A 14,577-nucleotide genomic window follows, 5' to 3' on the forward strand; every position below is an offset into this window, starting at 1 on the left:
GATATGTCTATCCAGATATATCTATAGATAGATATATGAATAGACATATGTATGCATCTATAGATCTATCTATATTTAGATCTGTCTATCCATTTCATCTATCATCTATCTGTCTATCTGTGTGTGTAATGGAGTGTGGGTTGGACAAATATAAAAGAGGAGGTTGGACAATAATGACATCACAAATCTTTTTTTTTTGTTCAATAATACATCTTTATTTAGCTTTCCAAAACGCAGAAAAACCGGGCAAAAAACGCACCAAAAGCGAATTAATAAATGCATTAAAACCGTGCAAAAAACTGCATCAAAACCGCACCAAAAGTGCACCAGGTTTTGATGCAGTTTTTGGTGCAGTTTTGATGCAGTTTTGATGTTTTTTTTGGTGCGGTTTATGCAGTTTTTGGAAATAAATAAATAAACGTAAAATGTGCATGATTTGCATGGAAACATGCATGAAAAAACGGATTCCAAGGCCGGATTCATCATTTCACATTTCAGTTTCATACGTTTTTTTGCCGGATCCGTCGTTGTGCTTTTTTTCGCCGGACAGAAAAAACGTTCCTCTGTATGTGTTTTCCGTCCGGCGGAAACAGCCTTTTTGATGGATCCGGCAAAAAACGGAAGAAACGTGTGGCCATCAGGCGCAATCCGGCGCTAATACAACTAAAAGAGAAAAAAACGTATCCGGCGGAAAAAAATGGATCTGTTTTTTTCAAAACTCGCCGGATTGTGCCTCACGGCAAAAACCTGATGTGAAAGCAGCCAAATATATGGATAGAAACATCTACAGTATGTATCTATAGATATATCTATCTATAAATATATCTATAGATAGATATATCCATAGATATATAATAGAAAGGTCGATGTTTCTAAGGCTACTTTCACACTTGCGTTTTTAGCAATCCGTCTTTTTGGGAAAAAAACGGATCCTGCAAATGTGCCCGCAGGATGTGTTTTTTACCCATAGACTTGTATTAGTGACGGATTGTGACAGATGGCCACACATCGCATCCGTCGTGCAACGGATGCGTCGTGTTTTGGCGGACCGTTGAGACGAAAAAACGTTCAAGTGAAAGTTTTTTTGTCTGTTGCGTCCGCCATTTTCTACCGAGCATGCGCGGCCAAAACTACGCCCCCTCCTCCCTGGACTTCAGAATGGGCAGCGGATGTGTTGAAAAACTGCATCTGCTGCCCACGACGTACACAAATTTCACAACATGCGTCAGTACGTAGGCCCGACGCATAGCGATGCACCCGTACTGACGCAAGGGTGAAATAGGCCTTTATGAGCGTTTAGTTTAATAAGAAAACGGAAAAAAACGTCGTGGGCTCCCACGCAATTTTCTGCGCCAGAGGGGGAAAGCCGACGGCCAGGGGCCAATATTTGTAACCTGATATGAATATCAGCCCACAGCTGTCTGCGTAGCCTTTACTGGCTATTAAAATAGGGGGACCCCCCAAAAAAATGATGTGGGGTCCCCCTATATTTTATAGCCAGAAAGGCTACGCAGACAGCTGTGGGCTGATATTCATAGCCTAGAGAGGGGCCATGGATATTGGTCCCCCCCCGGCTACAAATACCAGTCCGCAGCCGCCCCGGAAATGGCACATCTGTAAGATGCGCCATTTGCGGGGCGGCTGCGGACTGGTGATGTCACTGCTCTATAGGACCCTCAGTGACACACTGACAGGAGACAATGGCTCCTGCAGTGCATCACTGAGGTTACCTTAGGACAAAGTCTCACTTTATGGCAATTGCTGCCTGGGACAATTTCTCAACAGCAATGGCATAAAGTGAGACTAGGGACTATTTTCTCACAGGGGCGTAGGAATACATTGTGGGGAATACATTGTGGAAGGATACCTTCATCCCCTCATTGTGTTCCTGGAGCCCCTAGAGAGCAGTCACATCAGCAGATGCTCCTGGTCTCCACGGGAGATCGTCGTGGGACACTCGTTTTAACTGGATTTCTGTGGATCAGGGAGTATATTGGTTGTTTATTATTTTAATATTTTTTTACAGATGACAATGGCTTCAGGGATCAAGGTGACAAGTGATGGTGAGTATGTACTCTATGTTATATGTACTGTATGTCTGTATGTATGTATGTACGTACTGTATGTGGCATGTTGCATGTCACATGTTGCATGATGCTGCATGTCATTGCATGTTGCATGCAGCATGACGCATGTCATCACATGGTGCATGTCGCAATGCGTCACATGGTGCATGTCGTCGCATTGTGCATGTCATATGTCGCATGTTGTCGCATGGTGCATGTCGTCGCATGTCGTCCCATGGTTCATGTCGGCGCATGGTGCATGTCATCACATGGTGCATGTCGCATGTTGTTGCATGGTGCATGTCGACGCATGGTGCATGTTGTCGCATGTCGTCACATTGTGCATGTCGACGCATGGTGCATGTCGCCGCATGGCGCATGCCGTCGCATGGTGCATGTTGTTGCATGGTGCATGTCGCATGTAGTCGCATGGTGCATGTCATCGCATGGTGCATGTCGCATGTTGTCACATGTCGTCCCATGGTGCATGTCGGTGCATGGTGCATGTTATCACATGGTGCATGTCGAATGTCGTCGCATGGTGCATGTCGCATGTTGTCCCATGGTGCATGTTGTCGCATGGTGCATGTAGCATGCCGTCACATGGTGCATGTCGACGCATGTGCATGTCACATGTTGTCGCATGGTGCATGTCGTCGCATGTTGCCGCATGGTGCATGTCACATGTCATCGCATGGTGCATGTTGTTGCATGGTGCATGTCATTGCATGTCATATTTTGCATGTTGTCACATGTCGCATGTTGTTACATGTCACATGGTGTGTGTTGTATGTATGTATGTATCTATGTACTGTATATGTGTATTTTTTTTTTTTTTACATTCAACACATTAGCCGGATGATGGGACTACTACTGTCCCGTCATTGGCTAATGTGTCACTCACTGTCACTGTAGCAAGCAGAGCCCGATGGGACTTGTAGTCCCATCGGACAATGCCTGCACACAGAGAGACACACACACACATCCCAGAGACCACCCCACCCCCCGCAGCAGACCCAGCACATACCGGCCCCGGCCCCCACATACCGGTGCCGGCACGCAGAGCCCCGGCGCCGGCCCCCACCCCCACATACCGGCGCCGGCGCGGAGCCCCGGCGCCGGCCTCCACATACCGGCGCCGGCCTCCACATACCGGCGCCGGCACGCACATACAGACCCCAGCGCCCGCACAATCAGATTCCCTGCCTAGCCCCGCCCGCCACCAGCACAGCCCCACAGGCAGCCACCAGTCCACCCACAGCCCAGTCACTCTTGATGAGTGACTGCTGACTGTGAGGCTGGCTCACGCCTGCTGCTGACATCACGTCAATTTCCAGAGTCTGGAAATTGACGTGTCGTCAGCGGAAATAAGCGGCGGCTGCAGCCTGAGGGTCACGAGACCCGAACTCAGCCGCCGGAATAGCGCCGCTCACAGGCGAAAACGGCAACGGAAGGTATTTACACAATTCATCAGGGGCCCCGGGGGGATACATTGGGGGGGTTAACTGAAAGTAGTGGACAACCCCTTTAACCCTAGCACCAACCCTAAACCTAGCCCAACCCTAACTCTAGCTCCAACCCTAACCCTAGCGCTAACCCCAAACCTAGCCCCAAACCTAACCCTAGCTCTAACCCCAACCCTAGCCCCAACCCTGGCTCTAACCCCAACCCTAACACCAACCCTAACCCTAATGGCAAAATGGAAATAAATACATTTTTCTATTTTTACCTAACTAAGGGGGTGATAAAGGGGGGTTTGATTTACTATTTTTTCATTTTGATCACTGTGATAGGGTCTATGTGCCAGCAGGCAGATCTTGGCGAGAGCACTGCGCATGCACCCACTATTTTATTACCAGAAGAAGACGCCGAGGGCCGGGGACAGAGTCAGAGGGTCCATGGACACTGGAGGTACCAGGGAAGGCTTGGGGGACCCAATTTCTCTTTCCTCTGATATGGTAGATATCAGAGGAGACAGAAATTAATGAAATCAGACTTTTTTTGCGAGCAGTGATCACGAGACTGGGGACAGTAAAACCAACTAGAATCATGTTCTCTGGGTTCTCAGCTACCCCAAGTAGCCGAGACCCCAGAGATTTTCTGATGCTGGGGGGCGCTATAACCTTTCTCAGCGCCGTGAAGAAGCGGTGCTGAGGAATAAGTACCCTTAACTGCCGCTGTTAAAAGGCATATTGGCAGTTGTTAAGGGGTTAAAGTAAGGATTCAATTAATTAGGGCCAAACAGTGATCCCACACCAGATGTCTATACTGTCTCTACTGTGAGATAGCAGTTACTGCATGTGTTGGGGGACACTCGCTTAACAACGGGATAAACGTAGACAGGCACGGTTTTTCACATCAAAACAGTCTTGTAATAATTATAGGGGTATTATCACACGGTGATTCAAACAGGTGCAGAGAGAAACTCAAGTCCACAACACTTGGTGCAAATATCAAATGCAGCTCAGCAGTCTATAGGAAACTTCAGAGGAAAATGCAATCACGCAGAAAGTCTATGAAGCACAATTATTCTTGAGGATAGTTGACACGAATAAGTCCTTGCTTAGTCCAAAACACAGATAGATATGCTTATAAGGCAGTTCAAATAATATCTTAGCTCAACCAGGGAGGTCTGGGTAATATTCTCAGGTTCTTGCAGAGCAGAAACAGCTTACATGTCCAGCAAATGCAGATGGAAGCAAACACGAGCAGCAGATGAAGGAGGATTACTGGAACTGGTGTATGCAGCAGGAACTCAGAGCAGAGTAGCAGGATAACCCCACAGGTTCACAGGAGCAGGTATATAGCCAGGGAGTCACCAGAGGTCAGGAGCTGGATGCAAGGCAGAATACTCTAGCACAGACTGAAGGCTGGGGTGGAGTTTTATAGCAGGAAGACACAGTGCACATGAGACCAAAGACGCCATCTTGGAAAAGGGCAGTAATGCACAAAAGGTAATAAAAAATGTTCAGAGTCCTGACAAGTCTATTTGGTTTATTTACATGTCATAAACCACTTGAGGCCATGTTATATATCACAGGCTTAACACATACTCCACAGCAATTCATAGTGAACGGCTTTAACTTACGGACACTAAATATGCTGGACCTTTTTTCGTCCAGTTGCCATGAGTGACCGCAAACCGCACAGTTCATTAGTTCATGGAACACAATAAGCACCAACAGTCTGTGGAGGTACCTTATGGGAGCTCCTGCTCCACCCTCTGACTCCTTGTCAGTTCTTTCTCTCCCAGGGAAGCTGCCGAACTGGAATCACCGTCCCGGACAATGCCTTGCACCAAGCCACCTGACAGTCCAGATCCTCAGACGGGCTGTAGCTTCCCCAATGCAGTGACGTTGCAGACTCTGCATACATGGCCACTCCATGCGCTGTTCAGGAAGTCCTACTCCCAGGATCTTCCAACACAGGCCTTCAGATCCAAGGCCTCACGTTTGCTATTCAGGGATCCGATCCTACTCCCAGGATCTCCCAACACATAGACCTTCCAGGATCTTACACACAGACCATTCAGGTCCATACACTCTCTACTACAGAGACCATGTGACCACACCAGCACTCCGACTAACCATGCAAGCCTCCCTTTTAACTATACAAATACTTGTGGGACTACAGGTCCCAGAAAAACAATACTACAGGCTTACAGCGCAGACTCCCACTGCGACACATACTGGCCATTTACAATCCCGCCGGTCACTGTTTCACCATCATAATCACAGATATGCCTACATGCGCATCCCGAGGAGCACCTACAGTGCCCCTTAGCTATAACAGAGGTCACTGCATCACACTACAGTATATACACTCTTCCTCATGATAGTATAATCTACGGTATGTATACCACTGAATTTTGTTTTGTCCACACTTGCTTTTTGGCTTTCCACTTAGATTTATCCATTCCTAAATGTGTAAAGTGGTAAATTACTTTGTCCAAAATGTATTATTATCTCAGCTAGCTGTGAAAAATGGGTGCAACTATGTAATCTGACTTGACAATATCTTCTCATGACATTGAGCAAGTTTGCTCTTAAATATTGATAATTATCAAGCATTTATAACCAGTTTCTTGTAAAAGCCATGCAAGGTGAATAAAGATCGGGGAGAAAAACCTACATCAACAAAGACTGTGTTAACCTGGCTGTCTTTTGTCCGTTAAAGTCAATGCATAGGAATGCAGCGTGGAGCTAGAGAAGGACACTGTGGCATTCAGATAGCTACATTTTCCTTCCAACACTTGATACAATATAAACCTAACATATCTATAAGGCTCTATTCACCCGAACTGATTCTATAATTGCTGTTTTTGGTGAAAAGTAAATTACACTGCTTTCTTTTTACTATAATAGCAGTTACACAAGATTAAATCTACGTATGTACAAGCAAACAGAAAAAGTGCCCAAGGTTTAGCACATGAGCTTTAATATAATGCTTTAGAAGAGGCTGAAATAAGACTAATCTGATCCATCAAATTTGACATTTGGCTTTTTAGCCATTTCCAAGACTTAAGAAGAAATGCTAGCAGATTAAGAAGTTGACAGCAGCTGAAAATATAGACATTTATCAGCGCTAGTGTGTCTGGAGATGCTAGTGATATATTTGGCATGAAAAATTCCAGCAGCGCAAACCAGTGGGAAAGGTTGAGTTTTGCAGCTACTAGAGGTTTCAGCTTCCATGGGGCACTTAGCAGACATACTGGTGAAGCCAGAACACATTAAATAAGTGCAAACTCAACAGTTCAATTTTTCTTTGCCATATTTGGAATTTTTCTTAATATATGAAAGTTAGAGATACCTAAGACCAGTCCAGAATTATGCTTAAAGTGCAATCCTATAAACTATCTGAGCAGAAACATTCCCATCAAGTAAACTACAGTACGTGTATTGGGAGAAGAGGAGGCAACACGTACCGTAAGCTAAATACAAGGCAACTTGGATGTTAGGGTGCATTTACTCAGATATCTAACCAATTTCTGTCAGATCAGACCAAAACTAGAGTGTGTTGATCATTGGATATGTTGGTCTCATGTGCCAGAATAATTTGTATAATCTAGAGATGAGCGGATAAGGCAAAATTCAAATTCACCTGTTTTCGCAGATTTTCCCAGAAAAATTGATTTGCAGAGAGGTTTTTCTCCAATAATATAATGTCCCATAATATACTTGGGGGTCTTACTAGTGTCATGATCCAGACCAGGTTTTGAGTTCTGTCTTCCCTTTTCCCGGTATGATCATGTCAGGGATTAACTTTTCTCAGCCTCAGTCTGGTCTCAGGTTTGCTATTTAGCCACGCTGTGTCCTGCAGATCATGTCAGTTATAGTTTCTGTCTAGTGCTGCTGTAGCTGACTCTGATTGTTCTGATTTGTCCTGCTGCATTTGCTGTCTGAACTTGTGTCTCTGTTTTCCTCTGTTCCCGTTTTGACTTAGTGTTTCCCTTTAGTGTGCAGACTCCCTGGTTTGACTTGGTGTGTATCATGACCTGTTTCTGTCCTTTGTCTTTCGGCTTATTCGCTCCTGACCGTTACTGACCCCATGGCTTGTCTCGGACCGTGAGTTTGCTTATTCCTTTGGCACTGCGCTACAGTCTAGGATTTGACCTGGCTTGCTTTGACTATTCTGCTGCCCCCTGTGGTAGCCTCACTGTTGCACTGCAGGTTAGCTCTGTTTGGGTGCAGACCTGCTTCCTCTCTACTGCCATCTAGTGAAGCCTGCACCTACCTGCATTGCAGCAGCATGACAACTAGACCCCAGAGCATAATAAACGCAATAACATAATGAAAAATAAAGAATATGCATGGGAGTGTTAGGAATATAGGGTTATGAAGCCTACTTCATGAGACTATACTCCTAACACTTTCATTTGTATAATTTTTGATTGTTTATTATTTTATTACTTTTTCACATTGTAACATTCATTCTACTCTATCTTCTTGTTTAACACACTTCCAACAGTCTTTTCTTGTCTCTCCTCATTGACCTCACCGCAGGTTCTCAAGGTTCTATCTACAGGGATTTCTGTTCACATGCTCTTCAGTGAGTTCATCTAGGGACTCTCACAGCTCCAGCCCAGAAAAGGGTTTTTACCTTCCCACGTTCTCATAATACACCTCTTATTCTATTTTCATACCATAATGTTTTATCTTTTTAATTTTTTTATTTTTTATCAAGATCCATTTTCACACCATTTTTTATTTTTTTCATTCAATAAAAATATACTACACTTTTCACAATTTGTTTTCCATATAAACCCCCAGAGAAATTTTTTTAATGTGATTGGGCAACTTTTTTTCTTCCACCTGATTTTTCTTACCTGAACTACATTTGTATTTACAGGGAACAAACCATCCACATCCCATATGGGCATTTTTTTCTTTGGAGTTCACATTTGAATTGTCACACTATTTAAGGCTGCTTTTCGATGCTGTATACAGCCTCTGTGGCTTTACTGAAGAAGTAAGAATATTTTGAAACTCGTAGATAATACACCGCATTGAACCTTCTGTGAGGCAGTGATAGGTGTTATATGTGAGGGTCGCTATGTGTCCCCCAGTATATGCATAGAAGCATATTCAGACCGCTGGAGTGCATTGCAGTCACAGATATAGATGTGGTTGCAATGCAGAATAAAAGTAAGTTTGGTCTTGGACAAGCTATTTGTCCAAGGCAGATTTAAGAAAACCCGGCATTGGCTTTTATTTTTGGAGCAAAGTACAGGATGGTAGTGGGGTGTTCACTCCCTCCATGCCAGGTCTTACAAGTGGCCCATGGCCACAGATTCCATTCCAAAACCCTGCAGCAAAGGGTTGGGTGTGTCAGTCTTGGTTTGCAAACTGCAGAGCAAGTTGCTCTGCAAGGCTCAGCCTGTGTGAAGTAACACAGAGACAAGCCGAGCCAAAAGGCCTGGCACTCCTCAGCGTGACACGGTGGTGCAGTCCCCTACGGCAACCGGTCTCGTATACGGACTGTCTTGATTCCCGGCTGCGATCCGAAGGATACCATTTGTTTTGTTTGTGAGTAAGCTGGACACTAAAGACTCTTTGTTTTGAACTTTCTTGTGGTCACTGCCTGTCTGTGACACTGCACCAACCCCGCTCTACTACACCTCTCTTGAAGAGTACTCCTTTGTTACAACACCAGCAGCACAGGTTACCCACATCTTCGGATATATTCTAAAACTACATTGGGTTTGCCAATCTGTGGAGCTGCAGCAGCTGGGACCCTTATTTGAAACCTTTTATAGTGTTGTGTCTCACACAACAGCATCAGGTGAGCGATACCGCCTTTTGCCTAACGCTGTAATTTGGAAAAACCCCCTCTTGTGTTTTTATCGCTCCCTCAGCCATTTTCTCACAGAGAAGGTCTGCTGCACACACTCAATTGATTAGAGGGAAAACATGCATCTTTATTACCGGGGAACATAACTGTTGAAAGGAGGGTCACAGAAGAAAAATAAAAAATGCTCAGTGGAGCAACGACAATTGGAGGAGGCACTCAGTTTAAATTAAAAATCCAATGAAAGTTCTTTAACAATATGGACTTCTATATTTTTCGTATCTTGCTTTGCTACTATGAATTATTTGATCAGTTTCTGTAAACACAAATAGAAATAAGAAAAAAGCATGTAACAAACTTACAGCCAGATAGCAGATATTGATAGTATTGTACCACATCTGATGCCAATAACAAAGGATGGTTTGCATTAAATGGTTGCTGTAGCTCATTCCACTGAGGAGTCCTAAGGAAATAAAATATGCAAAATAAAAACCATTTATGCAGAACTTAATAATACTTCATTTCCATAGTACGATGTTGTTTCTATCAACCTTGCAAGAAGTGGTAGACACGTGTGGGGCGGGGGTGTTTAATAAGTAACTATACATCTCTACTCATGTCACTCTGACAACAGCTTTGGCAACATGTTCTTGATGTGTTTTCTATTTCACTTTGGTATTGTAGATATCCAATGTATGTAATCTAGTTAGGATTTTATGTTCCATTACCTTTTCTTAAATGATAATGTTTATTTTAATTTTCCATATCAACAGACAGATAGATATAGATAAATAATGATAGATTTAAAAAAAAATAATAATAATTTAACATAAAAACCCAACCAGAGGACCATGATTACTCTGGAGGAGTAGCAGGGATCCACAGCTCAGGTGGGAGAATCTGTCCACAGGACAACTATTAGTTGTATGCTCCACAAATGTGACCTTTACGGAAGAGTGGAAAGACCAAAGCCATTTTTGAATGCAAGCGACAGTTTGCAAAAATCCATGTAAGTAAAACACAGCAGGCATGTAGAAAAAGTTGCTCTGGTCAGATGAGATCAAAGTACAACTTTTGGAGCTACAGTGGGGAAAAATAAGTATTTGATACACTGCCAATTTTGCCATTTACCCCACCTACATCAAATGGAGAAGTCTGTAATTTTTATTGTAGGTACACTTCAACTGTGAGAAACAGAATCTTAAAAAAAATCCAGAAAATCTCATTGTAAGATTTTTACATATGTAATTTGCATTTTATTGCATGAAATAGGTATTTGATACTATAGAAAATCAGAACTTAATATTTGGTACAGAAAACTTTGTTTGCAATTACAGAGATCAGACATTTCCGGTAGTTTGTGACCAAGTTTGCACACACTGCAGCATTCCTCCATACAGATCTTCTCCAGATCTTTCAGGTTTCAGGGCTGTCACTAGGCAACATTGAGTTTTAGCTCCCTCCAAAGATTTTTTTTATTGGATTCAGGTCTGGAGACTGGCTAGGCCATTCCAGGACTTTGAAATGCTTCTTACAGAGCCACTCCTTAGTTGGCCCTGGCTGTGTGTTTCAGGTCATTGTCATGCTGGAAGACCTACTGCATATCTTCAATGCTCTTACTGAGTGTAAGAGGTTGTTGGCAAAAATCTTGCGATAAATGACCCCATCCTCCCTTCAATATGGTGCCATCGTCCTGTCCCCCTTGCAGAAAAACACCCCCAAAGTATGATATTTCCCCCGCCATGCTTCATGGTTGGGACAGTGTTTTGGGGGTTGTACTAATTATTTTTCTCACTCCAAACGCGGCGAGTGGAGTTGATACCAAAAACTTCTATTTTGGTCTCATCTGACCACATAACATGCTCCCATTTCTCCTCTGGGTCATTGGCGACCTTCAAACGGACCTGGAAATTTGCTGGCATGAGCAGGGAGAAATTGTGTGCCCTGCATGATTTTTTGCCTATTGTCCTGTAGCCCATCCCAGCCTTGTGCAGGTCTACAATTTTGTCCCTGGTGTCCTTAGACAACTCTTTGGTCTTGGCCATGGTGGAGAGGTTGGAGTGTGATTGATTGAGCATGTGGACAAGTGTCTTTTATATTTTATACAAGTAACGAGTTTAAACAGGTGAAATTAATATAGTAAATGAGAGCAGAATAGGAGGGCTTGCTAAAGAAAAACTAACAGGTCTGTGGGAGCTAGAATTCTTGCTGGTTGGTAGGTGATCAAATACTTATTTCATGCAATAAAATGCAATTTAATTATTAAAAAAGCATACAATATGATCTTTAGTTTTTTTTAAATTTTAGATACTGTCTCTCACAGTTGTGGTATACCTATGATAAAAATTACAGACCTCTCCATTCTTTGTAGGTGGGAAAACTTGCAAAATCGGCAGTGTATCAAATACCTATTCTCCCCACTGTAAATGCAAAACGGCAGAAAACTAATAGAAAACTAACACTGCACATTACCCTGAAAACACCATCAAACATGCTTGTGACAGCGTTATGCTGTAGGGATGCTTTCCTTCATCAGGGACAGGGAAGCTGGTCAGAGCTAATAGGAACATGATTGATGCTAAATAGAGTGCAATTCTGGAAGAAAACCTGTTAGAGGCTGCAAAATACTTGAATCTAGGGCATAGGCAGGGCCGGTATTAGGGACAGGAAGACTAGGCAGCTATCTAGGGCCCCTGCTCATCCAGTGGCCCCCATCTAGTGGGTGTCACTTTCTCCCCCATCCTTCCCCTCTGCCGCTGACACAGCGGGTACGTGATGACGTCACTTCATTGCGCACCATGCTATCTGCCGGGCAGTGTAGCTGCTGAGAGGTTCTGCAGAGCTTGGAGCAGTGGGGAAATGAGGAGGAGAGGTGAGTATTGCAAATATATATATATATATATATATATATATATATATATATATATCAGTGAGTGAGTGAGTACGTGGTGCCATAATACTGTAGGACTGCAATATATTCCATGGGGGGCTGCATTATAATCTATTAGGGGGATAAATTATATTATATTAGTGGGGATGCATTTTATTCTATGGGGGCTGCATTATACTCTATGAGGGGGCTGCATTATACTATATGAGGGGGGCTGCATTATATTCTATGGTAGGTATGCATTATACAATATGGGGGCTGCATTATATTCTATGGGGGTACATTAAACTCTATTGAGGACTATGGGGTGCATTACACTATATGGGGGCTGCATTATACTCTATCAGACTATGGGCAGTGCATTATACTATATGTACTATATCAGATCTGCATTGTACTGTATTGAGGATTATAGGGAATACATTATACTATATGAAGAACTATGGGGTGCATTATACTATGAGGGGTGCATTGTACTACATGGAGGACTATGGGAGGTGCATTATACTCTGGGGAGTGGATTGTACTACATGGAGGACTATGGGGGGTGCATTATTCTATATGGAGAACTATGGGTAGTGTATTATACTATATGAAGGACTATGGGGAGTGTATTATACTATATGAAGGACTATGGGGAGTGCATTATACTATATGGAGGACTATTGGGAGTGCAGTATACTATATGGATGACTATGGGAAGTGCATTATACTATATGGAGGACTATGGGGAGTGTATTATACTATACGGAGGACTATGGGGAGTGCATTATACTATATGGAAGACTATGGGGAGTGCATTATACTATAAGAACTATGGGGTGTGCATTATACTATATGGAGGACTGTGGAGCATATTATACTATATAGATGACTATGGAGTGCATTATACTATGTGGATGACTATGGGATGCATTATACTATGTGGAGCACTATGGGGTGTTTTATACTAAACAAGTATAAAGCTGCCTATTTATCGAGTGATTGGATTGTTTATGCCGGAACAGAAATCACTGTTTTCACCAGCACATCGTCCAGTGAAAACTACAGATATGCTGCTGATAACATGATACTGTATGTGGACAAATTGATCTACTAGTGATCTATATGTCCTCATCATTGTTCCTCAGCCAGTGTGAAGAGGCCAGGAAACAAGCATCGAACTTCAATATTGTCGATGCATGTAAATATAATCAAAATGTTTCAGTGTCATGGTGCAATATGATAACATTTGGGGCGCCATTTTAATCTTTTAACCAGGGTCCTAATTTGACTAAAACCGGTCCTGGGCATAGGTTCGCCTTTAAACAGAACAATAACAATAAACATACTGCCAGAGCTGCAATGGAATGATTTAGTTCAAAGTATATTCGTGTGTGTGAATGGCCCAGTTACAGTCCAGACCTGAATCCCATTGAGAATCTGTGGTAAAATTAGAAAATGACTGTTCACATACTCTCTCCATCAAATCTCACTGAGCTAGAGCTAGTTTGCAAAGAAGAATGGGCAAAAGTTAATCCTCTAGATGTGCAAAGCTGGTAGAGATATACCCAAAAAACTCGCAGCAGTAATTGCAGCGAAAGGCGATCCTACAAAGTATTGACTGAGGGGGGCTGAATACAAATACACATCAAATTTCAGATTTATATTTTTAAAATATTTAGAAAAAACATTTATCATTTCCTTTACATTTCACAAATACTTGCTACTTTGTGTTGGTATATCACATAAAATCCTAATAAAATACATTTAAGTTTGTGGCTGTAATGTGTAAAAATGTGGAAAAGTTCAAGGGGTACATTCATACTCACAACACTTTCCACTGGTTGCATACTTGGTAAAAAGTGAATCGTTCTCAATCGGGCCAAAAATATAGAGTAAAACAGCGTTCAATTCAGCAGCATTGAAACAGTCTTTAGCTCAGACAAAAATCCTTGATGTTCCTACTCTCTGAAAAATGACAGCTCTGTCCAATATGAGGTCATTTTAATTATGGAATGTTCCTTGTAAATTGCTCTGTATCGTTCATATTGATTATACCAATACAGGAATAACCACTAGGACAGGACAATGCATCCTGAAAATCAATGGCAAAATACTTTAAAATGTCCGGAAAAAAAAAGAGACACTCAAATAATATTTATAGATTGATTTCTGTTTGGAGCAGTTAGGTCTGGCCACCATTTCAATCTAGAGTAACTTTTATTAGAAAACCAATGGAACAATGCTGCATTGCTAGACAATTACATTAATGTAGATATAAATTAGAGGGTAATGGCAATAACGATAAGTAATGGTATAGAAAAATCATTTATGAATGTCTGATAAAATAAC

At 42.6% G+C, this 14,577-nt stretch overlaps 1 protein-coding gene across 10 annotated transcripts in view; it reads right to left on the reverse strand.

Moving 5' to 3' along the window:
* BCAS3 (BCAS3 microtubule associated cell migration factor) overlaps window positions 1-14,577 on the reverse strand; it is a 1,590,540-nt gene that overhangs the window by 747,609 nt on the left and 828,354 nt on the right. For all 10 annotated transcript variants that reach the window (XM_077296228.1, XM_077296227.1, XM_077296225.1 and 7 more), the window contains one exon: window positions 9,716-9,816. In XM_077296228.1, coding sequence (XP_077152343.1) covers window positions 9,716-9,816 — 101 coding nt within the window. The remainder of the gene's footprint in view (window positions 1-9,715; window positions 9,817-14,577) is intronic.

The sequence above is a fragment of the Ranitomeya variabilis genome, chromosome 3, assembly GCF_051348905.1.
Source record: "Ranitomeya variabilis isolate aRanVar5 chromosome 3, aRanVar5.hap1, whole genome shotgun sequence".
NCBI lineage: Eukaryota > Metazoa > Chordata > Amphibia > Anura > Dendrobatidae > Ranitomeya > Ranitomeya variabilis.